Consider the following 26,592-nt stretch of genomic DNA (forward strand, 5'->3'; position numbering starts at 1 on the left):
GCCTTTCCTAAGTTGTATTAATGGAGCTGAAAGACTTAATTGATGCTACTGGCAACAGAATAGCAAAAACTATAATACTGACTTCAACAATCTACCAAGAGTTCGTGGAGAAGAAGCACTAATTTGAAAACCAAATACTGCTCTTTGGTCTGCTCATTTTACATCATATTATTTTAATTTTAAAATATATTTTATATTGTTGATTACATTATTATTGATCACAATAGTTGGAAGCTCTAATGCTAATCATGAAGGCTGAAAGTGATGCTTGGATGAATTTTAATGGCTGTAATAGCACTTAATATTCTTTTGGACTTAAGTTTAGCATTTACATGGATCATTATCACATATGTCAGGGTTTTGCTATTCAATCACCTCACTTTCAAAATTAACCAATCTATTTAGATCCCTCCCAATGAATGAAAGAATGAACTCAGTGTTTAAACCATTCCACAGCCAATGAATTGCTTTTAAAGGGTAGTCATTGCTGTTTTGCAGACAATATAATTTGCACACAGCAAGGTTCCATAAATATAAACAACTGGTTAGCTTGTTTTCAGTGATATTGGTTGAGAGTAAATGATGGCCTGGCCATTGGAAGAGAATTTCTTGGCTCTTCACAACTAAGAGGGCAGAAGGTTTAGCAAATGGTGACACTTCCAACAATGCAGCAGCCCTTCCGTGCTGCACTGAAGAGTCAGATTAGGCTAGTCTAAACAATTAATCAACAAAACAAAAATAAAACTTAAGACATTGCAATGACGCATAGAGCAATAAATACATTAAAATTCCTTCCTCTCCCACTTCCTGAAAAACAGAGTGGAGTTTCCTGACATCATTGCATTCCTGCTATGGAGGAACGACTACTAAGTCATCAACTTTTCCATGTGCGCTAAATCACTGACAGGATTATCTGGTTATCTCTTCAAAGGTGCTGCCAGATCTGCAGGGTATTTCCATCATTTTCTGTTTTTATTTAAGATTTTCAACATCCACGTTGTTTTGCATTGAAATGCTTATAATGACATTTTCAATAAATGGTTGGCATAAACTTCTTGAAAACCCATCCTGATTGACATGGTACATGCTTATTAGCACCTTTGATTTAAATCAAAAGAGGATCATCCTCAAGTAATAAAAGACTTGACTGATCTTCAAATAAGATTAATGGAGAATCTTGGATACGAAAATATTTGTTCTTGTATCAAAAAAGAGCTGAAACTATATGTATTTTAATTCCATTACATTTCTGTACAAATTTTGTACAAGTCTGTGTGGAGTTGGCACATCCTCCTCGTGTCTGCGTGGGTTTCCTCCGGGAGCTCCTGTTTCCTCCCACAGTCCAAAGATGTGTGCGTTAGGTTGATTGACCATGCTAAAATTGTACCTCAGTGTCCTGAGATGCATAGAGTAGAGGGATTAGCGGGTAAAATGTGTAGGGATATGGGGGTCGGGTCTCAGTGGGATTGTGGGTGGTACAGACTCGATGGGCCAAGTGGCCTCTTTCTGCACTGTAGAGTTTCTATGATTTCTATGAAATCTTGATCTTCCTTCTCTAAGGAGATATTACAGGGGTTATTCCTAAAAGTTGGCTGAGTTGAAGAAACAGCCTTTCTAACAACAATAGCAAGCTTAATTATATCTGCAGTAGTCACAATGGATAGCTGTAAAAAGCTATTTTAATTAACAATAGTGCGACCGTTATACTTTGAAACATGATATTTAACTAGCCTGATACATTTGTGATGCAGTGTTTGTGCTACTGATTCTTAAAGTGCAGTAAAACCAAAAATAAAATTATTGGGAATTGCTTACAAGGTATTGAGACACATGCTTCCTGTACCAGCAATGATAATGCCCCTCCCCCTCCCCACTGACAGTATATAAGATTCCTTGATTCTTAGCACAAAAAACTGTGAATTAATTAAAATCCTTTGCTTTGTGTTTTCTTGTGTGAAGCTTCCTGCTACATTAAGCATTCTCTCTCCACTATATCGAAGTCCAGTGGATGAGTAAATCATGCCCTATTACCCCAGAGTTTATGCTATAACTGTTCTTCACACTTGCATTGATGGTATTGCATGATGATCTGAAGTATTTTGCACAGTGCAGACGTCAGGCTTATTGATCAAATATTTCCAAGGTGATATCTCATTCCTCCTTTGAAAATCAGGATAACATTTGCTTTTCCTCCAGTCTTCAGGTAATATCCAAAATTATCTCCTTTCTCACTTTGAAGATTTTTAAGTTGGATTGCACTGGGTTTAGGTCATTTGTAGACAATTTAATTCCTGTTGCCAGAAAGCACAGCGAAATTCCTGGATCCGTGGATGAATTATATCGATACAGTTTTTTTGCAGACATATAATGCCTGAGCAATCTGCCAAACTGTTGTTTGGGTGTCAGCGCTATGTACAAGACCAGAGGAACAACAAGCTCATATCAGTCTAACTTGGCCAAATACTGCCTATCAACCCTCTCTCAATCATCAGAAAAGTGATGAAAGAACTCATCAGTAGTGACATGAAATGACATCTATTCACCAACTACTTCCAGGGTTCAGATTATTCTGATGGCGAAACTATCCATGTCAAATCATAGTAAGGCCTGACTAACACTCAGAGTTGGGCTGGCAAGAGGCAGTGACATGTATGCCCCATAGATTCCATTTAATAACCATCTTAAACAAAGAAAATAACAGCCATCTCCTCTAGATAGTGTTGTTATCTAGTTCTATCCTAGAAGCTGAACTAGGGCATCAACACAATTATTTCAATTATTGGGGAATTAGGCATTTCGCAGTCATTGGCTCTCCTCCTGGCCCTTAATGCTCCTCCAACATCAACAAGCCAAATAGATACTGGAACACTTAGTTTGTCTGGATGCAGCAATGTTGAAGAAGTCCAATACCATCTAAGATAGTCTGCCTTTAACAATGAACTGAATATTCATCACTGACACATGGAACTGGATTGCCACCTTCAGGATCAGAGAAGAGTGGGGGCAAAAATTATTCCTGCTGAATGGTATATCAGTTTCTTAGTTCTATCCCTCCTATTCTAACAGAAATGGGGTTGGGCAAGCAGGGTTACCCATCTGCACATGGCAGGTAGTTGATCAGACTAACTAATAACTGAGTTCAGTTAAAGGAAATCAACTGGAGTTTTCCAGTTAGCTTCCAGGTTTCTGTATTGTCAGAGGCTATTTTGGGTACCTGGAGGGGAATACCCATTAGGTATCCATAAATAGCAATGTGCTAATGGTCAGAGAATCTGTTTCATTGATGTTGGTTAAGGGATAAACGTTAGTCAAGACATAGGGAGACTTCCCCAGCTCTTCCTCTAACAGTGCAGATAGACCTCTTCTGGTTACCTGAGAATGCAGTGGGCGGGTTCCTGAAGCTGGAGAATTAATCAGAGACCTCCCAGTTTGAGTGGAGCTGCAGGTTATGCCCGAACGTAAGCAAGAGGAGACTTCATTAGGGAGGTGTCTTCTAACATCTTCAAAACTTTAATTTAAAAATAGGTTGGGGATGGGTAATCACACAACTGCACTTGCACCCAGCAGGTAGGTAGGGCCACTTGGACTGCCTGAAGCATGACCTACCCTCCTCCCTGGCCTGCTGCAGTGCGCAAACTGATTGCTGTACTTTCCACATTACAACAGTGACTGCATTATAAAAGTTTGTCACAATAACATATTTTGGGACATCATGAAGCCCACGTGGGTGGCATGATGGCACAGTGGTTAGCACTGCTGCCTCACAGCTCCAGGGACACAGATTCAATTCTTGGCATGGGTCACTGTTTGTGTGGAGTTTGCATATTTTTCCCAAGTCTGCATGGGTTTCCTCCAGGTGCTCCAGTTTCCTCCTACAGTCCAATGATGTGTGGGTTAGGTTGATTGGCCATGCTAAATTGCCCCTTAGTGTGTCCCGTGATGTGTAGGTTAGTGGGATTATGGGGTAAGTGTGTGGGGCTGTGGAGGTAGTGCCTGGGGTGGAATTGTTGTTGGTGCAGACTCGTTGGGCCGAATGGCCTTCTTCTGCACTGTAGGGATTCTATGATGAGATTGTGACATACATAATATTAATGCAAATTTGTCTTTCTTCCTTTGTAATTCACCTGTGTTTAAAAATCCTGAGCCAATTTATTTGTGAAGATTCATACAAAAGTACCATTTTGTAGATTTTAAAGTTTTTGTTCAGAATGTGGGCTTCACTGGCAAGGCAGCATCTATTGCCCATCCCAAATTGCCCTTCAGAAGGTGGTGTTGTGCTGCCTTCTTAAACTACTGTAATTCCTGTGGTATAGGTACACATACAGTGCTGTTTGTGAGGGAGTCCCAGGATTTTGACCCAGTAGCAGTGGAAGACTGCGAGACAGTCCTAAGTTGGAATGGTGTCTGACTTGGAGGGAACTTGCAGGTAATGGTGTTACCAGCATCTTTAGTAATTCCCATAACACCTGTTTACAATACATACCTCAGAATGGTCTAGCTGATATTTAATGTGACCTCAATAGCCAACGTAGCTCAGAAAAAAAGACCTTTCTACTGCAACCTATCTTTCTAGTGCCCTAACTAGAACAAAAAAGATTTTAGCATTTGACTATTTTGTCTCTGCCACCTCTTTGCAAGATCCTAAACAAACCCCATTGCCTTTGTCTCTTGATGTAAGCTCTGTGTTTTCCTTTGTTTCAGGTGTTTATCAACTTTCCATAAAAAAAATACATCAAATACACTGGGGAAAATGATTCAATGCTCTAATGGTTTATACTTTAAAGAAATTTCTATTGAACTCATTCTTCATTCATTGGGCGGCACGGTAGCACAGAGATGAGTAGGGCTGCTTCACAGCGCCAAGGACCCACGTTCAATTCCTGGCTTGGGTTACTGTCTGTATCGAGTTTGCATGTGTGGGTTTCCTCTGGGTGCTCCGGTTTCCTCCTACATTTGGAAAGACGTGCTGATTTGGTGCATTGACCTGAGTAGGCACTGGACTGTGGTGGCTAAGGGAATTTCACAGTAACTTCATTGCAGTGTTAATGTAAGCCTTACTTGTAACTGATAAATAAACTTTGCTTTAAAAAACTTTACTTTTCCCTTAGTAGTGTGTTTAAACTATAATTGGCACTTCAGTCAGAGGAGTTATTCCTCCACCCTTGCCCCCACCCTATGTAATCAAAATCGTTCATAATTTTAAAAGGTTCTACTAATTCCTAAACCTTCAGTTCCAGTGGACTTAATTCCAGTATCACAAATTTCCCTTTATAACAATGGTCTTTATTTCCCCGTTTTTTTCCCAGTGAATCTATGCTGTTTGCTTTATATGGCTTTAAGTCTCTTCTATAATGCAGAGCAAAAACAATACTCTAACTGGATGAATGTTGCCTTATACAAATTTATGATGAACTCTTTGCTATTGCACTCTGCTTCTGTTAAAGAAGACAATAAAATACTGATGGTTTATCTTCCTACACTCTTACTTTCAGGGAATGACCTGAATAAGTATTAGATTTTCCTGTTCAACATTACTCTCCAGCACTTTCCAATCTGTTGTTTTTTTCATCTAAAACTATTAACTTACAATTCTTTACATTGTCTAATGCCCTCCTGAAGGCCAATGTCAATCCCCTTGCTTTGTGCCATCAGCAAACTTTAGTCACCATATTTCTAAATCCAAGTTAGCTACATACAATGAAAAACAAAAGAGAAGCCTGCAGCACCCAAACAGGAATTAATCCTTTTCATCTTTTCTCAATGTGAGTATCACCCATTAACCCCAACCCGTTGTTTCTTGTTTGTCAACAAACTTTCTCTTTGTGCTGATACATTTCATCTGCTATTCATCAATGGGAAAGGGAAATCAAATTATAATTCCCTACAGGCACTCTTATTTGTCGAGACAGCTTTCTGTTTATCCTGATTGTCGACAATATTCATTTGTGAAGATTGTGTGCAAAAGCAAGATTGCATTTCATCTCCCTATTTGCCTCAGTGGAATGGGAATATCAAAGGCCTACAACAGTTTGAATGCAATCATTCAACTCACATATCAATGGATTGTTGAAGCTAGAACTTCAAATAAAGGGAAATTGCCATTTTATTTGCCAGGCGCAGCTCCTGGAACAAGCTATTCTGAATTTTCAGCTTTATACGGTCAAAATGGTTGCAACAAAAATGTCAAGAGATGCTTTGTTTTGGCATTTTTTAACTTGGTATTTACTGAGGTAAAGTAATAAGTATGAATCAGACTATTTGATTGCATCAGCAATTATATTATTGCAGCTAGCTCATGGTATAAATGCTAACTTGTCAATCTTGCCAGTTATTAAAGGTAATCTATGTCAACAGAGCATCTTTCAGAAAAATATCAAATCTACGTCTTCCATGTCTTTAGTTTTTCATACTTTTTTTAACTTATGAATCAGAAGGATGTGGGGGCTTTAGAGACGGAACAGAAAAGATTTACTAGGATATTGCCTGGTATGGAGGGCATTACCTATGAGGAGAGATTGGATAACTTAGTTTGTTTTCACTGGAGTGACGGAGGTTGAGGGGAGACCTGATAGAAGTCTACAAGATTATGAGTGACATGGACAGAGTGGATAGTCAGAAGCTTTTTCCAAGGGTGAAAGAGTCAGTTAATAGGGGGTTACTAGGGGTTTAAGGTGCAAGGGGCAAAGTTTATAGGAGATGTATGAGGCAGATTTTTTTCATAGAGTAGTGGATGCCTGGAACTCGTTGCCAGTGGAGATAGTGGATACGGTGGTGACTTTTAAGGGGCGTCTTTACAAGTACATGAATAGGGTAGGAATAGAGGGACATGGTCCCTGGAAGTGTAGGGGGTTTTAGTTAAGTTGGGCAGCACGGTCAGTGTAGGCTTGGAGGGATGAAGGGCCTGTTCCTGTGCTGTAATTTTCTTTGTTCTTTGAAGTTAGTGACCTACTTCCTTTCATAATCTCAGACAACCTGCACAGGCACTTCTGTCATGAAAACATCTTATGGAGGGGATTTGTCAACATCTTATTGGTAAACAAATCATGAAGTATTTGCCAGTTATACAATACCCAAAGTGTAATATGTGTGATTGTCTAATAGCTTACTTGAATTATTACTTCTTTGACTAATAACTGATGCCTTTATAAAACATTATGGCTCTACACATATATAAATCAGTCATTTAATCAATACCTTTCACCATCAGCGTTCCTGTGCTGTTGGCTGACCCAAAGTGGTTCCGGGCAATACAAGTGTAACGTCCACCATCCCTCTTTGTTACATTAGCTATTCTGAGACTGCCGTCCTCCAGAGTTATCCTTCTAAAAAAAGAAAAACACAGTCAATAATTTTCCAGTCACAAAAAGCAGATGATTGAATATTTTTTTCTTTCATACACAGAACACAATAATATAGAATGTTATTGGTCTATTAACTAATTGTTACTCAAATTCAGATTTAATTCTGCCACCTCATTTTTTAGCCGGTTCCATTTGTATTGACTCATTATTCCTACCCTTCACCTTACTTCAAAGACAAAACAGAGATCTATATGGGTCTGACACGTGACGTGCTGAAACAACTCTGAAGCGGCTGAAATTTGTACCAAGTCTTTTCTGTATGTTTAGTAAATTGCCAGATCTGCAGGGAAAGCGAGTGCACTGAGTACAGCATGTAATTGTATGAGACGATGGAAAAAGATTCCATTCATAAATCTCTTCCCCACCACCCCTGACGGATCTTTTCATAGATTCTACAAACCATTAATTCTCCTTTGGGAAAGGAGCAAACAACCGTAGCAAAAGCTTTCAAGACCATAAAGCAGTGTGAATTTTCTCTCTGGCCATCAAGGACCATCAAAGAAAATCTGTTATTCAGCTCAGATCATTTGCATTCGATAAAGCAAAATGGTCTCAAAAGATATCAGGGGAATTGCATCACCTATATCTTATTTGTAACTTCAATTCAATTCCTAGCAAAGTGTTCATCAGCTTTTTTAAACAGATCTGCCACGCTGTGCAGAAACATCATCATCTTAGTTCCAGTCTGACATCAGGCTTGTTCAATCTGGACCTATCTCCTCAGCACTTGCAAGTGCAGCGCAAGCTAAACACACAGTATCAATATTTTCTGTACATTTCAACATTTTAAAGACCAGGCCAGCACTTTCTCTTGACATTCATTTGCTTCTTTGCTATCTTGTCAACTCCATGAATCTTAACTCGTAATTTGAGGTCATAAATTCCACATTCAACCATATCAATTTCCTCTGAGTCTTCTCCCAGCTCATCACTGAAGATGCCACATACAAACATGACCTTTTCCTTGATCCATATGAGGTTGGGATATTATTTTTTGACTTATTATATTTTCTCAAGGTTATATACCTGGTTGGTTGGCCTTACTGATAATAGCTTTAGGTGATTACATTTTTTTCCTTTCAATTTCTTACTCTGCTTTCCTGATGCTTGACACTGGCAGTACTTTAATGCTTTAACCAAATAGCGATTCTTCCTGTGTGAGCCAAGACAGTGGTTGCCAGTTGGTTATTTGGCAATAGCAGCCTTCACAGCTGGGACAAAATCCAAGTCTACAAACAGCTACATTCTACTCTTTATTGGCAGATTTGTTAGCTAATCTGCCTGTGTCTCTTTTGAAAGTCACAGTCATAGAATTTCACTTTCCATCTTCGGAATAGCCTTGTTATGTCAATTACTTCCCCCAGGAAATATTCTATCGTGACATGGATGTAGCAAACTAAGCAAAACTATGCACGAAAAGGTATTCATTTTGCTCAACTTATATTCTCATAGGTTTGTCCTCCTAAATCTCTCAGCTGAAGGCATAAGTTTTTATGTAAGTGGCAATACTGGACTGGTATCTAGCACAATAACATTGTGCATTCTGCTTCTTATCATTGAAGGCTACTGGCTTGCTTTTATATCAGATTGACTCATATTTTCATGGGTCATTCTATTCTTTGGCTTTTACTGCCTATGATGGAACACGACTTGAATTTCAGTGTTCCATAAGAGACCAATCATCCTGACGTCTCAGTTTCAATGTTATTACAGACATCAGTTGAATGGCGTTTTGTAGGATCGGGGCCTAACAGAACATAACCAGTTGATAGCTGCAGGCAATAAGCAACTTTCTTTCCCCAAGTGCACTCAGTTAAAAATGTTGCTCCTTTGCTTAAAGCGACACAACTGACAATTAGTGGGTTCAAAGCCAAATTTGCCCTGGGTTCCTGTCAGTTTCTTCACTGTTCTTCACTGTGGAGGACCTGTGGCAGGCAGCTCAGCTGCAGTCAGCAGAGTAGAACATCTTCCAGACATTATCTCTCCTGTGCTTCTGATCTAGGTTCTGAGCTACAGTTACAGTGGAAAAGCCAGGATTTGCTACTTGTACTTCATTATGTAGTGCACCTGCAGTGCTGCAGCTTTAAGCTGTTTTGCCAAAGCCTTTACTTTCTCAGCATAGGGCAGCGTTTATTTTTTTTCAGCATGAAAGATTGACGCTTCCAAAAAATCCCCACAAACCTTTAGAGCTCCTGGAGCCACTTCAACTTTGCTTATTCTGAGAAGGCCACCTCAAAAGGCATGTGAACCTTCTGCATGAACCATTATGCACGGAGGTAGCCAAATAAAGAGCACTGCATGGTTGTTTCAGATTTTTCAGGCCACACAAAATTCTGATGTGTTCATACAAAACAATTCTATTTTACAAAATGCATTCTTGGCATGCAGGTATCATTAGTAAGGGCACCATTTATCACTTATGTTAAATTGCCCTTTTAAGAAGGTGGTGGGCCTTTATCTCAATCTGTTGTAATGGCTTCATATATCTTCCACACATTGGGGCAGGATTTTCTGATCCCTCCCGCTGGTGGTATCTTCCAGTTCCACCAAAGGCCCCTCCCTCTGCCATCTCCCAGAAATGGGGTGGACAGGCCATATAAAATGCCATAGACTTTGGCAGGACCAGAAGGTCCCACCAGTGGCTACATGGTGAGCTGCTTCTGTTGTCAGAAAAAACAGTGCAGGAGGGTGAACAAAAATCTTACCCTGACTGCTTTCTTGGCCACTTTTAAGGCTAGTTAAAGATGGGACAGGATTTGCATTAAGGTAGATTAGGTAGGGACAGTGGGTTGTTTCCTGAATGAAGTCCCCCCACCCATCCTGTCTCACCTCTAATAATAGGTATAAATCGTTCATTACTTTCTTTGGCCTTGATATTGAGGTCCTGCACACAGGAATTGTCACGGGCAGGACAGATAATTTGACAGAGAAGCGGAAGATCCATTGACCAAGGGCATAAATTTTCAGTTCCAGGGCGCCCATTGTCTCTAAGATTGAGATCATCTATGTGGTTGCTTCTGGAGCTACCTCACCCTCTCCCTATCCTGCTGTGGCTAAACTCTCCTGCTTTCTCCCACCAACACCTCTTTCAATCATTTCATCAGTCGGAATATTTTCCACGTTGTTCAGTTTTACTGTCTCTTTCCCTTTACACTCTGAGTTGAAATCTCTGTCATTACAAATAGTAGCAAACCAAGATGCAGGCTAGAGTTGCATACAGCCCTGGCCATTGCATTTCAGCAAGGATGTGATCACTCAAATGGGTAGAGAGCTGATTTATGAAGATTTTCCCAGGAATAGAAAGGTTTTGGCTATGAGGAAAATTGGGAACTCTGAGATTGTTTCTTCAGAATAAAGGACGCTGAGGAAAGATTTAACTGAGGTGTGTAATTATGAAGGGGAGAAGGCAGCATGGGTAGGGGGCATCTATTTCCATTTGCAGTGAGGTTAACAAGCAGGTGATATAGACTTGAAGTAATTAACAGAAGAATTAGATCGGCATTAAAGAGAACCTTTTTTCCAGCCAGAGTTTGCTGGGAGTATGGAATTCACTACTTTAAAGGAAGGTAGGCACAGAAACTCCCATTTCTTCTAAACAAAGTACAGGGATTATGGGTTTGAAATGCTGACAGGACTATGGATAGCTATTTTTCAGATGGTGCAGACATGATGGAGTTAATGGCTTCCTTCTGTGCCATCGATTTTTCCAGGTTTCCAAAGCGTTTCTTGCTGGGATAGTCAGAAATTTCTCACCGTTTGTGAGGAGTGATGAAGTCAAATATCTCAGTGAAGGTGTGTGAGCCTAATAAATAGTAGTTGGAGCTGCACAAAGGGTCCAATATGGGATGAAGGACCTGAAGTTGTAACCTATTTTTCTCTTTGCAGATGCTGAGAGCTTTGCTGCGTATTTCCAGCATTTCCTATTTTAGCTTGCAATTTCAAGCTTTTCTCTTAAACTTTTTTTCAGTTGCAGCATTTTGAGCTCGAATTATTCAGTAAATTAGCAAGGTTGAAGGAAAGTAGACAGTGCCTTATCACATCCTCAGGAGATCTCAAAGTGTTTCTCAATGAATGAATTACTTTTAAAGTGTAGTGACTACTGTAATGTTGATAAATGCAGAAACCATTTGTGAATAGCAAGGTCCATCAAACAACAAATGAGATAGATGACCAGTTAATCAATCTTTCATAGTGTCATTTGAGTGTCATCACAAATCAGGACCCCTGTGGCTGTAGGATTTGCAAGAGTTTTAAACCAAACCTGGTTTCTGTGCCCTATTAAATACATGAGTCAGATTAAGGTATTAATATGTTTTGTGCTGTGACAAAAAGCAACAACAGATTAAAAAAAAGAAGTCTGCTGACACCCTGAATTGACTCAGCTTTAATTTCTGATTCCCCTAAGTCTGATTCCAAAATGAAAATATTTTGCACTATTGACGTTATCATTTGCCCTCTGCTCGCCTGTTTCCATGGAGATGCACAAGGAGAAACTTCCGTGGGAGTTTTCCCAAAGGTCCATCTTAATTTTGGCAGAAGAGCAGAAATTAGTGAAAAACAGGCTAACTGCCATTTACACTACTCCTCATGAATCTAAATTTAGAGCAGTTGAGTAGTTTGACCCTGCTGGAAATTCATTCCTCTCTCCCTGCCCTCTCCAAATCAGCATTCGTGCTAGTTGCCAAACAACAACATAAAATAACAATATGAAGTTGGGGATTAGGGGATCACTGCTAAAGATTTTCCCACAGCGAATTTATTAGATAAAGAGGTCCTAAAATAGTATCACTGATGGGACAGAAAAAAAAGGCTTTCACACCATGGGTATTACTTCTATTTGTGTACAAATCAGAGCTAATTAATGCTAATGACTATGATGCAGTTTACTTAATCACAATCATTTCAAGTGCATTGCTCATGGCTCTCTGCAGCTTTAAATAGCAAAGTTATCACAGAGCAATTTTCAAATCAATGGAGAATGAAACCGAGAAGCGTTTAAAGCAGGTGCTTGTGTCCTATCCAATTAAAATTATCTGTGGTGATTGTCCCTTTAAGGCCAACATTGCACAAGAGGGTCACTTGGCTTGACGGACCAATTGGGACTGAGAGTGGGTAATCACCCAAGGGAGTGAAGTCCTCTCTTAGACAGAATACTTCTAAAAGATGTCGGGATTTGCTCTAGAGCAGCCAGAGGAGCTGCCAGCCTCTATATAGTTTTTCCTAATTAATAAATACCTCTTTATGTTTCTGACTAAGTCTGTGACTGTGCATCATTACATTATCCATTATGGTTCATTTAAGTAATGTTCAAATTCATTTAAGTCGTCAGGAAAATGTGAATGGTTATCAGAAAGGGAACTGTGCATTGAAATTTTATTCATTTAAGTGGGTTGTCCTCAACCATTTAATTAGACTTTATTTCTCTTGTGGGCACTCTTTGTACTAACACAGCACAAAATTTAATATTGTTTCGAGACTTTTCCCATTACCAATGTTGCACTAAATATTTTCAATTCCATTCATATTCAGCTTATTGTTTTTAATATTAATTGATCTCCAGAAACATTGCTCAATTTAAAAAATGCTTATATGCAACGCTGTGCACATTTTTGGTTTCCTTTTGTTTTCTGAATAGCTTGCACAGCATGAGTATTCTCTGCTTTTAGTTACTTTTGTCACTGTTTTGCTAGTTCATTCATTAATTTCCCTTTTTCCACATTAAGCAGTAGATTATTTAGAGGAAAAGCTCACATGTTAGTGTTTAGCTGTGGCAATGGAGCACAAGGCTTTCCATGGCTTTTGTGAGTGGAACAAACCAATGAAGGGGTCAGTGGAGCAGAGACACTTGCAAGCAAAAACAAGGAGACAGAGAAGTAAATTGTCATGCAGTGACTCGTCAAAATAACTGATATTGGCGGTGGATTTATAGGAGGAGAAATGGGCAATGTCATTACATCCAAAAGCTTTCTCATACTAAAGAATACAACCGGCTGTATTTTTTGTAAAGGAAATTTAATTTGTGAGTTATCGAAAAGTATGACATGGACATGGCCTCTTAAAGCATGGGTCTCACAAACATCAAACTAGGAATCAAATAAAAAATTGCTGGGACCCATTCAAAACAAATCTTCCGGACAGTCAGTTTTAGCAAGGTTGTGGAATCCCTACAGTGCAGAAGGAGGCCATTCAGCATTCGAACTTGCACCAACACAATTCCACCCTGGTCCTATTCCAGTAAACCCAAGCATTTACCCTGCAAACCCCTCTGACACCAAGGCTTTAATTTAGCACAGCCAATGCACCTAACCAGCCATTTCTGGATTGTGGAAGGAAACTGAACCCAGGCCCCAAGCACAGTGAGGCAGCACTGCTAACATCTATGCCACCCTTTTGATATCGCCGATCCTGTGTATTTCATCTCAGTATTGAGTCTTCAGTTTGTTTTATGTTGCTCAATTTGTTGCCAATTTCTCTCATCAAAAAAAATCCCAGCAATGATTCCTATTATCTAACCATGTTTAGCGGTAACGTAAGATGTTGTGAATAGGTCAAACATTCATGGTCAAGATCAAAAGCTCAGTTTTATAAAACCGTTAATTTATACATAAGCTTAGTTCACAACTTGCTTATTGCTTATAAGCTTAGTTCACAACTTGCTTATACGTCAAAATATGAAATTGGTCATAGAATTCCTGAATTATGTTAGCTTGTGTGGGTGGGAGAGGAGGCCATCATGCAATTTCTCGACTAGTGGTCTGCAGGGTAATTTAACCTATGACTCTCTTTGATCTTGCTCTTTCTTTATGCTGGAGTTTTCAAAAAAAAGACTGAAATGTAATAACACTTTGTGACATCTGGTGGTCATGAACAACGACAACACAGCCAATAAAGCATTTTTGAGTTGCAGTCACTGTTGCATACAGGAAGTTCTCACAAAAAACACATGACCTTTACTGGGTAATCTGCTTTTGAGATGCTGGATGATGGTAGCAAGACTGCAGGGAAATTTCCCCTGCTCTTCTAGGAAACAGTGTCTGGATTGAGCTATGAGGAGAGGCTGAATAAACTAGGCTTGTACTCGTTAGAGTTTAGAAGAATGAGGGGAGATCTCATTGAGACGTATAAGATGATGAATGGGATGGATAGGATAGAGGTGGAGAGACTCTTCCCGCTCAAAAAAGACAGTAGGACTAGGGGGCACAGCCTCAAGATAAAGGGGAGGCGGTTTAGAACGGAGTTGAGGAGGAACTTCTTCACTCAAAGGGTGGTGAATCTCTGGAATTCTCTGCCCGTTGAAGTGGTGGAGGCTGCCTCGCTAAATATTTTTAAAAAGCGGGTTGATGGGTTTTTGATAAGAGAAGGGATTGAGGGTTATGGGGAGAGGGCGGGAAAGTGGAACTGAGCCACGACAGATCAGCCATGATCTTATTGAATGGCGGGGCAGGCTCGAAGGGCTAGATGGCCTACTCCTGCTCCTATTTCTTATGTTCTTATGTTCTTATGTTCAAACCCCCATTAACACACAAAATGAAAAGGGCTGAAGCTTCAAGAAAATATCAAAACAACCCCTTTGTGATAGTTTCACAAGGAAATGGCATTCCCATTGCCTCTCACTTGATGCCATGCACCCTCCAAGTCAGTGTTCAATTCAACTCAGATCTTTAATTGGTTTTTAAAATATTCAGGCTTTCTTTTCCTGCCACCATACTATCTACAAAGAGAAGGGTTATTATGCTGTAAAATGAATGTGCAGTGCATCCAGATCATTTCCCTCTCTCCCCTACCCCTCTTGTTTTATTACCTATACCGGAAACTAACTGCTCAGCAATGCAATCTGGTGCTTCTGAAAGCTAGAATGGTATCACCATTCTTCTCCCTGGAACCGTGCTGCATTCATTGTACTCATCCCACATGAGTGAAACCTGCAGCACTTTGGGGGAAAATAGCCCACACACTGTAGCCTAGAAAGCACGAAGAATTAATTTAAAAGCCACCAGAGGACATTACTGAAGGGAGCCTCCCATCTCTTAAATCTCAGCCATCTATCTACATTGCCTGAATGTAGACATTCTGAGAGTGCGTAGCCTGAATCCCCCTCCTTCCTCACTTTTCCTCTCCCTCCCCTTCACTCCAGTTCTATGAAGCTCACAAATTGCTTAACAAATTGTTTTAATGTGATCATGGGGGTAAACTGCAAGGGGAGTTTTGTATACAGCCAAACACAGTTTAACATCTCCCTGTTGAAAGATGGCACTTCCAACAGTTCAGCACTCACTCAACATTTTGTCTCACCTCCACTCCCCCTCCCTCCCCCCAGCATTTTGAGCCCCCCTACCCCTGTCATTTGGGGGCTCCATGCCATGGTATGGTGTGTTTTATTGTATATTCACTCCTGATCAAATCATTTTGGTCAGTAATGCATTTGCTGAAGTGATGAAATTCTTCCATTGATGCTTTTCACTCATTTTTATATGGTCTACTGCTAGGCAAGAATGAGATTGACAACAGAATAGTTGTCAATCTCATTCTTGCCTAGCTTTTGTAATATCTTGATATCTGTGCTTAATGAATACAGTAGTATACTCGTCAAATTATAGACTAAATCATGGTTATCTAAGTTCTCCAGAGTAACACCCAAACCTCATACAGCTATGAAGGGAGTTCAGTCAAGAAGAAAATAAGGTGGAAGAGAAAATCAAGACTTGGTCTCAAAATGAGTTCTGATATCAGACCACAGGGAAGTTTTACAAAACAAATAAGCAAAACCTCAAGGAAATAACTCAAATGGTAATTTTTCTTTTGTATTAATTATCTTTGCAGCTTTGTGTATGTTCATGAATGCAATTAATATAAAGCAACGATGCCTGACTGCTGAAAAAGCTTACATATATATAGATCACAGTATGGAGTCACAAATGCAACCCCTTGGGTATGAATCTATGTCCAAAAACAGGGAATGAATTAACACAAACTGAAATGATCTTAGTATCCGTACTTATAATTGGTGTCAGGTACAACCAAATGTCAATCTAGACTTTGAGTTCAAAATGATAAAAAACATTGAGTTAAACATGCTCACTCTACAAACACTCTACAACACCGGGACAGCATGGGGCAAAGGATAAGAATTTGGTTGCAGGGAGGGAGGATCATTCAACAGCTTATTGACTGCAGCTGATTGAGGTTTTAGTGTTCACTTCCTCTCAGAGAAACTGTCGGTAGTTCTGATTACTTACAAATGGGTGGGTGCACACAATTTTCAAACAGGAAAGTTTAAGCCATGTGTTTCAGTTAGCATTGTGACAACATAAAACCAGTGAGTCATATTGTGTCTGTAATCATAATCGCTAATGCTCCTTGAACAGTTAACAAGCTGTGTATCCAGAATACATACTGAGAGCACAAATCTTCCGACAAAATTATGAGACTCATTTTATGCAGGCCTTGACTGTTGCAACAAACCGTATCATAGAAAAATGGTCTTTTGGCTACAGGAAGGAAGATTGTAATTGCTAAAGATCTAATGCAAAAAAAATGCTGCAATGACAGAGAAATGTTAACGAGATGTAACAAGGAAGGCAGAACAAGTGAAAATAGCCACCTCATACTAATTACATGCCATATGTCGTGATAGTAATGAAGAAGTACTCAAGACAGGAACTTCCATAAGTTAACACACACTATCTTACACACTTGTGCTGCTCCATATTTAAAGGCAAGATCACACAGAATACAAATTTACGAAGACTATCAAAATAAGTGAGTTCATGAATAAAGTTTAGGTCAGAATTATTTAATTATTTTGGAGTAAAAACAATGCCAAGAATACATTAGGATCTATACTCCAAAACAGATGTGATCATCTTTGGCATCCTACAATTAGCAATCCAGAGAAAATGGTATTGTGATCTCTGTCGTGATTCATAACTGCTAAAAAGATATTTCAATGTTTGAATGTCTGGTGACTGCATAAAAGACCAGATGATAAGATTTCAGGTTTTAAGACTTTGACTGTAACAGATAAGAAGTTTAGTTGGGATTTGTTGTTTTGATAATTTATCACAAAACAAATGCAGTCATATGAGCTGTTTTTAGGTCTTCCCAACAATAGACCTGGGTAACATGTGTGATGTCAGTGTGCCTTTATGAAGTTTTTTCTAAAAAAGTGCACTCTGCAGCAAAGCCACAGGCGTTGTCATTGTGGGAGGAGAAAATGAACTGTGTGCAAGTCAGGTGACAAGGGTCGTTTTTAGTTTCAATTCTGGGCTGCAGTATTCGAAGCATCATTGAAAGAAGTCTCTCTCTCTCTGTTTTTATTTTGAAAATTTTACTAATTAGCTGAAAGCACAGCTTATTGCCATCCTGCAGTAAAGAGTCCATGTTTTAGGCTGCTGTTACCCCTACAAACTGCTCTGAGTGTTGAGGATTATTTGAAATCATCATTCAACCCAGAGAACTGGATTCTACTGTCATGTGAGCTATCGCCTGTGCAGTGAGAAAAGGTTTTTCTTTTGTTGTCTTTGGGTTTTGGTTTTAATTGGAACACATTGGAGATATTCATTGAGTTATACATTATAGGTAGTTGTTTTGTTTCTTGCTTGTAATTAATAAAAGTTAGTTTTCTTACTATACATGTCAACAATATTCTTACATAAACTTTGTTTGATAAAAGCTCCCCAGTGGGTCTTTTGAATCACACCAGAAGTGGAACATATTATAGTTATCCCAGCCAAATTCAGGATACAAAACTCATGATTCAGGTGAGCTTCATAAAACACTTTGGAGTTTCTGACTTGAACCATAACACATGGCTGTTAAAGATTAAATTGAGGCCTTGATTGCACAATGTATTTACACATTGCATTAGGGGTCAATAACTGCAGTATTTGTTTTTACTGTTACACAGAGACATAGAACAGTACAGCACAGTACAGGCCCTTCGGCCCTCGAAGTTGTCCCAAGCAATGTCTGAACCCAAGATCAAACTATCCCACTCCCTATCATTCTGGTGTGTTCCATGTGCTTATCTGATAACTGCTTGAAAGTTCCTAAAGTTCCAACTCCATTATCACAGCAGGCAGTACATTCCACACCCCAACCACTCTCTGACTAAAGAATCTACCTCGGACATCCCTCCTATATCTCCGACAATGAACCTTATAGTTATGCCCCCTAGTAGCACTACACCCACCTGAGGAAATAGCCTCTGAACGTCCACTCTATCTATCCCCCCATCATCTTTTAAACTTCTATTAAGTCGCCTCTCATCCTCCTCCGCTCTGAAAAGAAAAGCCCCAGCTCCCTCAACCTTTCCTTATAAGACCTATCCTCCAAATCAGGCAGCATCTTGGTAAATCTCCCCTGCACTCTGCCAACAACCACTCCTGTCCCTGTTTTAACCTTGGCTCCGTAATGGCCACAACATCGTACTCCCAAGTGACAATCCAGGCTCAAGTTCACCTAACTTATTCTGGATGCTCCTTGCATTGAAGTAGGTACACTTCAACCTGCCGTCCTGTCTGCCTGTACACTCCTGCAACCTTCATACCTTCCTCAGTACCTCACTACCCTTAACACTGGCTTCTGGACTACAGCTCGTTTTCCCAACCCCCTGACAAATTAGTTTAAACCCCTCCCCTGAAGAGCCGTAGCAAATTTCCCTCCCAGGATATTAGTGCCCCTCTGGTTCAGGTGCAAACCGTCCTGTTTGTATACATCCCACCTTCCCCAGAATGTGCTCCAACTATCCATGTAAATAAAATCCTCTCTCCTACACCATCCCTGCAGCCACATGTTTATCTGCGCTCTCTCCCCCGTTCCTCAACTTGCTAGCACATGGCATCGGCAACAAACCAGAGATGACAACTTGCTTTGTCCTGGCTCTCAGCTTCCATCCTAGCTCCCTAAATTCCTGTTTTTTTAAATCCCTGTCCCTTCTCCTACCTATGTCATTGGTACCAATGTGTACCACAAGCTACGACTGATCCCCCTCCCCCTTAAGGATCCCGAAAACAAGGTCCAAGACATCACGCACCCTGGCACCTGGGAGGCAACATACCATTCGTGAGTCTCTTTTGCTACTGCAGAACCTCCTATCTATCTCTCTAACTATCGTGTCCCCAATCGTGTTGTAAGACTGTTGGTCTTCAAAGCTCCAGGAAGGTGTTGGGAATATTAGATTGCAAACAGTTATGTTTCAAACTGCCATTTACTTCCAAAAAAAAGAGAGCTATCGTCTAAAAGATAGCAAATCAGTATTTCTACCTGTATACTAGGTCCAGATGAATCGTATTGCTCTGGATCTCTGCTTTGAGAGGCAAAGGGTCTCTTGGATATCCCTAAAGCTCTGAGACCAAGTTAGTCTGCCAGGACCTGAAGGAAAGGGAGCAGCTAGAGGCCAAAGGTGTCTCTGGTTCACCAAACAAGAATGCAGGTGAGTGCTCACACTCAGATTGAAAAGACAAAACTTGTGAACAATTGAAATGGGGCTGGAAGATTTATCTATCCTGTGCTAGGGACAGAATTGCCAAGAAAAACTTTCACCGTAAAAGGCAATGTGGTATTAAAGATTACCAGACTAATAAAAGAAAGGAGTTGAAGTAATCTATTGGGAGCTAAGGATAATTTTGGACAGAATCCGAGAAAATGGATAACTAGTTTAGGGACAGTGTAAAATGTAGCTATGAAGTGGGTCTATTTGTTGTATTAAAAGGAAAATGGGAGAGTTGTATTCTGCAATTTAAAATAGAAGTTGTCTATTAAAATAGGATTTACTTGTACTGCTTTCATCTGTTTGTTACAGTAAAAATCCTAAAATGTGAAATCTTGTTGTGTCATCCTTTCAGCTACTAACTAGAAGTTCAACTTTCTTTTTTAAAATGTCATTGGTCTCTCTGGGTATCATAACAAAAGCAATATTTATTAACCACTGTTCATTAGATAACATACTTTAAGCTACAGAAAAAATCCCCATGTGACTTTTAACATGATCAACAAACCTACGCTTTTGTTATACTTTATTCTGTCCCTTCAGACTTTTATTCTCCTGGAACAATCCAGAGCTCCAAATGGCCTACTTCCTTTTTTCTCCTCCTGCCATATAATTTCTACTCCCAAAACTGACCTTAAAGATTCCTCCTTCCAGCCAAAGCTAGGTGAATCATCCAGCCTCACAAATTTGGTCTCATCAGTCTGAGTGCAAGCTCCAGTTTGCCTCCTGCATGGTGAACAACTGGGTCAGAACTTTTCCACTACGATTGCAGAACTGGATTCGGCTATCTTTCTGCTCTCTCTTTCTCTTACTTACTCCGTTAGATTGTTGCAGATTGGTCTGTCCATGAAGTTCATGGATATCTTAAGAAACCTGCCACTCAAAATCATAACTGTGTTTAATTTGTGTTTCTTTCCAAAAGCCCATACATTATAGCTGGCTAAGTATCTTTGCAAATCACTGTAGATCAGTTTTGTTTTGGATCCTGAACCTCATTGTGCTGGCATCTAATTATGCTGTGTTGGGATCACTGCCTCAGGTTGTTTGTTTTATGAGTTGCACATTTCTGAAGCCGGATTCCAGACTGCCCTCCAATGTTGTTTCTGCTGCACAGAGATATAGCTGATAAATAGCTGCTCTATGCGAGAAAACTCCTCTGCATGAGTCACTTATAGCAGGACGGAGGTGATACTTTGAAATCCCATCATTTTGCAGACAATTTTCAAGCAAGCTTGAGACTTCACGCCTTCTTCCTACATATCCCTTCAGCAAGGTTCTGGGTAAGTTCTGCAGATAGATCTTCAATCAAGCTTTTGTGAGGGAAAAGCTGCTTAATTTTTCATTTAGGCTTATTTCTCAGAAGAACGCATTTTTGATTAGGGGGCAATGATCAAAGCAAAGGGAAAATGAAAATGGGAGAGTTAATCATTAGCAATTTGTGCCGCTGTTGAATTCCCATTGACAAACATCTACTTTGCCATTAAAATGCTTCATCAGAGCAAAACATGGTACATCGTGTCTGAACGGCATAAGTACCAGAATCAAATTAAAATTAATACATTTTACGTGGAAGAATTAAGACTTTAGGAACACAGAAACAGTGGAATGAAAACAATAATAAAAAGCTTGTCAAACATGCAGGTTCAACTATTGCAGGGAAACTGCATTGTAGGGTTAACAAAGCCAAGAAATCAATTGTAGTAAAACTTCAAAAGCCAACACCGCAAGAACAAAAACGTTGCGTAATACTGCGTTATACGGATTCAACTCATGCATAATGAAAATAAGATTCCACTTTAGTTAGCAATGATTATCATTCAGGGCAGAAACCAAAATAACTATTATTTTTGTCTATTTTTGTTTTTTGCAGTTTAAAAAAAACTGTTCTTGCTTGGGTCAAAAAAGTTGCAGGCAACTTTCTTCTTAAGGGGCACTGAAAACAGGACAAAACAATCCGAAATAATCACAGTGAACTGAAATTTAGTCTCAAGGCAAACTAACTCATGGGGTGCAGAATTTAGCCGAAAACTACTGAGTCAACTATGATAAAAATAGTGTAATGTTTGGTGCTATCTTCATTATTAAACTAATTTGAGCAATTTTGCACAGTAACTGGAAAAATATGGAATTCTGTTTAACTTTTGTATTTGTGGTTGATTGAAAGAAAGTAGCACTATTGAGAAATAATGGAAGTGCTACTTGGTCTCTCCATCAAAAAGAGTCTTGGGATCAATTTTAACTCACACAAAAAGCGTTAAAGAGTCTAAAGATAGAATCTGTTGGCTTATCCTTCAGTTAATGCTAATGCTCTGGTTTCTGACAGTTTAGAAGTACTCTGACAATAAGCAACCATAGCATTCATCAGAAACAGGTGGCACACCTCCTAATTATATACTTATGATCTGAATTGCAATTTTAGGGGTCATGTGGGCACAATATGCACCAGCATGCTCTCTGGCTTTGAACAACTTAGAGCACAGTGTTTAAAAGGCTGGCTGCACAGGATCTGGTCACAAAGATGTTTTTAATGATTGAACTGTCTTGGAACTGGAGTAGTCCTACTGATTCCATGAAAATATTCTTGTCAGCCCATAATCACCTCTGCAACCCTTCCACGGATCTAACTGCAAACGTCTCGGCCAGCCAACATTCCTTCAGCCCTTTACCAGTGAATCATCTTGGGCTCAGCAGTAGAATTCAAATGAGGAGTCACCTTCGCCAATGGAACAAGCATGGCTGATGAGTTGGCACATTCTGCTGTTTGGTCACTGTAATGTCCTAACTATGTTGTGGGTTTTAAAGAAAAAGAGATGTGGTTTGTACATGTAGATTCAAACCAACAACAACAGATTTATTCTAAGGACACTTGCCTATACAGAAAACAAACAAATGAAAACAGCAGCTAGGGCACGCTAACAAGATCACTATCAAATCATGCGATCACCTCCTAAAGCAATCATGCCACCAATTAAATATAAAAAATACTTCCTCCTTTATTTCTGTAGTCATCACAACCAATTAATACAATGTTATACATAGGATCACTGATGCTCTAGGCATAGTACTATGCATCAATCAATCATTAGGACACTTAAAGTCTATTCCTCTTTGGTTATATATGATATTCTGGAATTTGGCTGTCCTTGATCCTAGAAGTATAATTTGGAACTCCAGTACACAGTTCTTCTCTTGGAACTAATTCTGCAACATTCTCACATGTAGTAGCAGCATAGACATAATCATTAGACAACTCAGTCTTCTGTCATAGTATTCACAACAGGATGGACTACACAAGTTGCTACTTCTGGAGATGATTCTGAAAAGTTATCTTGGATGATTACAAATGGTCAGCATGGCATCACCATGCCAATTCATTTTCAGTTTGAACCGTGTAAAAAATTGGACCTGTTTTGGTAAGACTATGGCTAGTACCCATTTCTTACTCATGGCATAATTAAGAACATAAGAACATAAGAAATAGGAGCAGGAGTAGGCCAACTAGCCTTTCGAGCCTGCCCCGCCATTCAATAAGATCATGGCTGATCTGTCGTGGCTCAGTTCCACATTCCCGCCCTCTCCCCATAACCCTTAATCCCCTCTCTTATCAAAAACACATCAACCCGCGTCTTAAAAATATTTAGCAAGGTAGCCTCCACCACTTCAACGGGCAGAGAATTCCAGAGATTCACCACCCTTTGAGTGAAGAAGTTCCTCCTCAACTCCGTTCTAAACCTCCCCCCCTTTATCTTGAGGCTGTGCCCCCTAGTCCTACTATCCTTTCTGAGCGGGAAGAGTCTCTCCACCTCTATCCTATCCATCCCATTCATCATCTTATACGTCTCAATGAGATCTCCCCTCATTCTTCTAAACTCTAACGAGTACAAGCCTAATTTATTCAGCCTCTCCTCATAGCTCAACCCCCTCAACTCCAGCAACAGCCTAGTAAACCTTCTCTGCACTCCCTCCAAGGCCAAAATATCCTTGCGTAAGTATGGCGCCCAAAACTGCACACAGTACTCCAGCTGCGGCCTCACCAATGCCCTATACAGCCGCAGCAAGACCTCCCTACTTTTATATTCAATCCCCTTCGCTATGAAGGCCAGCATCCCATTCGCCTTCCTGACCACCTGTTGCACCTGCAAGCTGGGTTTTTGCGACTCATGCACAAGGACCCCGATTATGAGCCAACATTCAATTTCCTAGTTGAAATGAGCATTGTTTTGCCCTCACTTCTCATCTAGCAACTTGAGATTGTTGTTTGTGCTCTACTAGCTCTGAAGGTAATCAGAATGTTGATTGTTGTTGCTGTGGGTTGTGGCAAAGCTGAAAACATTGATGATGGCTGCATCCTTGTACTTAATCCTTCTTTTCATATCCTACTTCCCCTTAACCCATAATATCTTCTGATTTTCAAGATGCAGATGATGCCATATGCACTTCTCAATTTCTCCTCTCCTTCTATCTCTTCTTAGATTCAGATGCACAAGTGCTTTAATGGAGGAAAACCATGGAGAGAACATTACAAAATAGTCCAAATGCATGTTCTGCATGTTGTGGGAATGAGGGTTCCCACATCCAATATATTTCAATCTGCTCCCTTGTTTGTGGGATTAGTACATGATGAGTTAAAATAGTTTTTAGGTCTGCTGAATAGGGTGCTTTGCAAAGGATGAAAACCAGGAGAAAAGTAAACATCACCAGTCTGTATCTTGAGGGCCAGGGATACACTGTTTGTACAGCGTTTATAGCAATACAGGGTGTAAGTGGACCATATAACAATGTTAACAAAATAACTGGAAGAGTTTGAGGACTGCTGTGAACATTCTTACTCTGTGTTCTATTTCTGAATTCTACATTGTGCATCTTTTAATGTGTGGTGGCTTAGTGTTAATATTCATGGAAGATATAATTGGTATACGTATTTTGAGAACATCATTCTTTGCTTTGGTCAGGCTGGGGGTTCAAAACATGGTAATTGAATTTTTAGTAAATTATGAACTCAATAACAATTGAATAATCAAATGGAATCATACTGTGTGATTCTGAGTACTCATGATGCATGGTGCAACAGAAAGTTGTTAAAGACAAAAGATCTAGAAAGAGTGGAGAAAAGATTTACTGGGATTTTACCGGGACTTAATTTGAGTTATAATGAGAGGCTAGATAGACTGGAACTTTTATCTCTGGCGCGTAGAAGGCTTAGGGGTGATCTTATAGAGGTCTATAAAATAATGAGGGACATAGGTCAGCTACATACTCAACATCTTTTCCCAAAGGTAGGGGAATCTAAAACTAGAGGGCACAGCTTTAAGGTGAGAGGGGAGAGATACAAAAGGATCCAGAGGTGCAATTTTTCCACACACATGTTAATGAGTGTCTGGAACAAGCTGCCAGAGGTCGTAGCAGAGATGGGTACAATTTTGTTGTTTAAAAAGCGTTTAGACAGTTACATGAGTAAGATGGCCATAAGGGGATATGGGCCAAACGTGGGCAATTGGGACCAGCATAATGGTTAAAAAAGGGGTGGCATGGACAAGTTGGGCCGAAGGGCCTGTTGCTATGCTGTAAATCTCTAAACTGATTGTACAGTTGTGACAACAGATTCCTGTGTTTAACATAATGAAGTACAATAATATAGGAAGACAATAGAAGACACATGGATACCAGACATAAATATTCTGTAGCCAGGGTGGGGGAGAAAGAATGGTGCAGGTGCCAACTTCCAATTGAGCGAGGTCACATTCGAGGTCTGACAAAGAGAATTCAGATGAAGACTTTGATGTGGGTCAGGATAAAGAAAAAGGCTGGTGTGTGTACACAAAATGCTTGGTGGCAAAATGTTTGTAGTCAATGCCAAGGAGCATGCAGCAGTCCAACAGTAATTTGTCACAGAGCTTTGCACAGAGCTGAGAGCTTATCCTTTCCAGCACGGAATAAGTGGCCGACTCCATCAACACTCTTTTTAAGTCTTTTCTGACTCAGAATCTGATGATTAATATCTCACCTTCCATTGCAGCACAAGCAGATTTCATCAAATATCTGAGTGTTGCAATGGAACCTCAAAAATGATATTATACAAGGTCATCTTGCTACCTTGCAAAATCAGACTGAACTCATCGTGGTTGCAGTAACTGGTGCTCAAATGGCTTTGCAGCATTTAATAACATTCTGTTCTCCAACAGATTACTAAGATTGCTGATGCAGCATCTCAGAAAAGTGGCAGTGAATCCAAGGAGCATGAACCTCCTGTCCTCTCTCAGGGTGACAGCATTCATGATCTCATTATCATTCAGCCAGTGTCCCTGCTGTGGCTACCTATATCAAGATGATGCACATTGCAGCAGCCAAATCCTCAAGACCCAAAAACCACTCAAGGTTCTCTTCTGAAGTCACCTGCAGTCTCTTGTATTTAAAGTCAGTCATGCTGCAGCCATTGGAGTAGTATTACATAGGGGCAATAGGCAGGCAAAGGCATACAGAGTGTCTAAGGATAATTAGTTGACTTACCTATGCAAAACACCATGATTTAATTGATAAATTTGGCTTGGATATACATTTTGTGCTGACTTTTTGTTTTAACATTGTGGCCTAGGGAATGCTGTGACAGAGGGAAGTTGAGGTGTCAGAATTTAGTGTATGGGAAATAGGAAGTCAAAGTTATTAGGTATCACGTACAAATTATTTATATACAGCCCAGGCAGAAAAAGGCTGTCTAGGTTTCAGCCTCCCTTCATCTTCCAC

The 26,592-nt window shown here is 39.9% G+C and overlaps 1 protein-coding gene across 7 annotated transcripts in view; it reads right to left on the reverse strand.

The window, feature by feature from the left end:
- LOC145339265 (contactin-4-like) overlaps positions 1 to 26,592 on the reverse strand; it is a 2,278,868-nt gene that overhangs the window by 432,869 nt on the left and 1,819,407 nt on the right. For all 7 annotated transcript variants that reach the window (XM_080183699.1, XM_080183724.1, XM_080183676.1 and 4 more), the window contains one exon: positions 7,195 to 7,322. In XM_080183699.1, the coding sequence (XP_080039825.1) occupies positions 7,195 to 7,322 (128 nt within the window). The remainder of the gene's footprint in view (positions 1 to 7,194; positions 7,323 to 26,592) is intronic.

This window comes from Carcharhinus amblyrhynchos, chromosome 3 (assembly GCF_965287045.1).
Source record: "Carcharhinus amblyrhynchos chromosome 3, sCarAmb.v2.hapA, whole genome shotgun sequence".
NCBI lineage: Eukaryota > Metazoa > Chordata > Chondrichthyes > Carcharhiniformes > Carcharhinidae > Carcharhinus > Carcharhinus amblyrhynchos.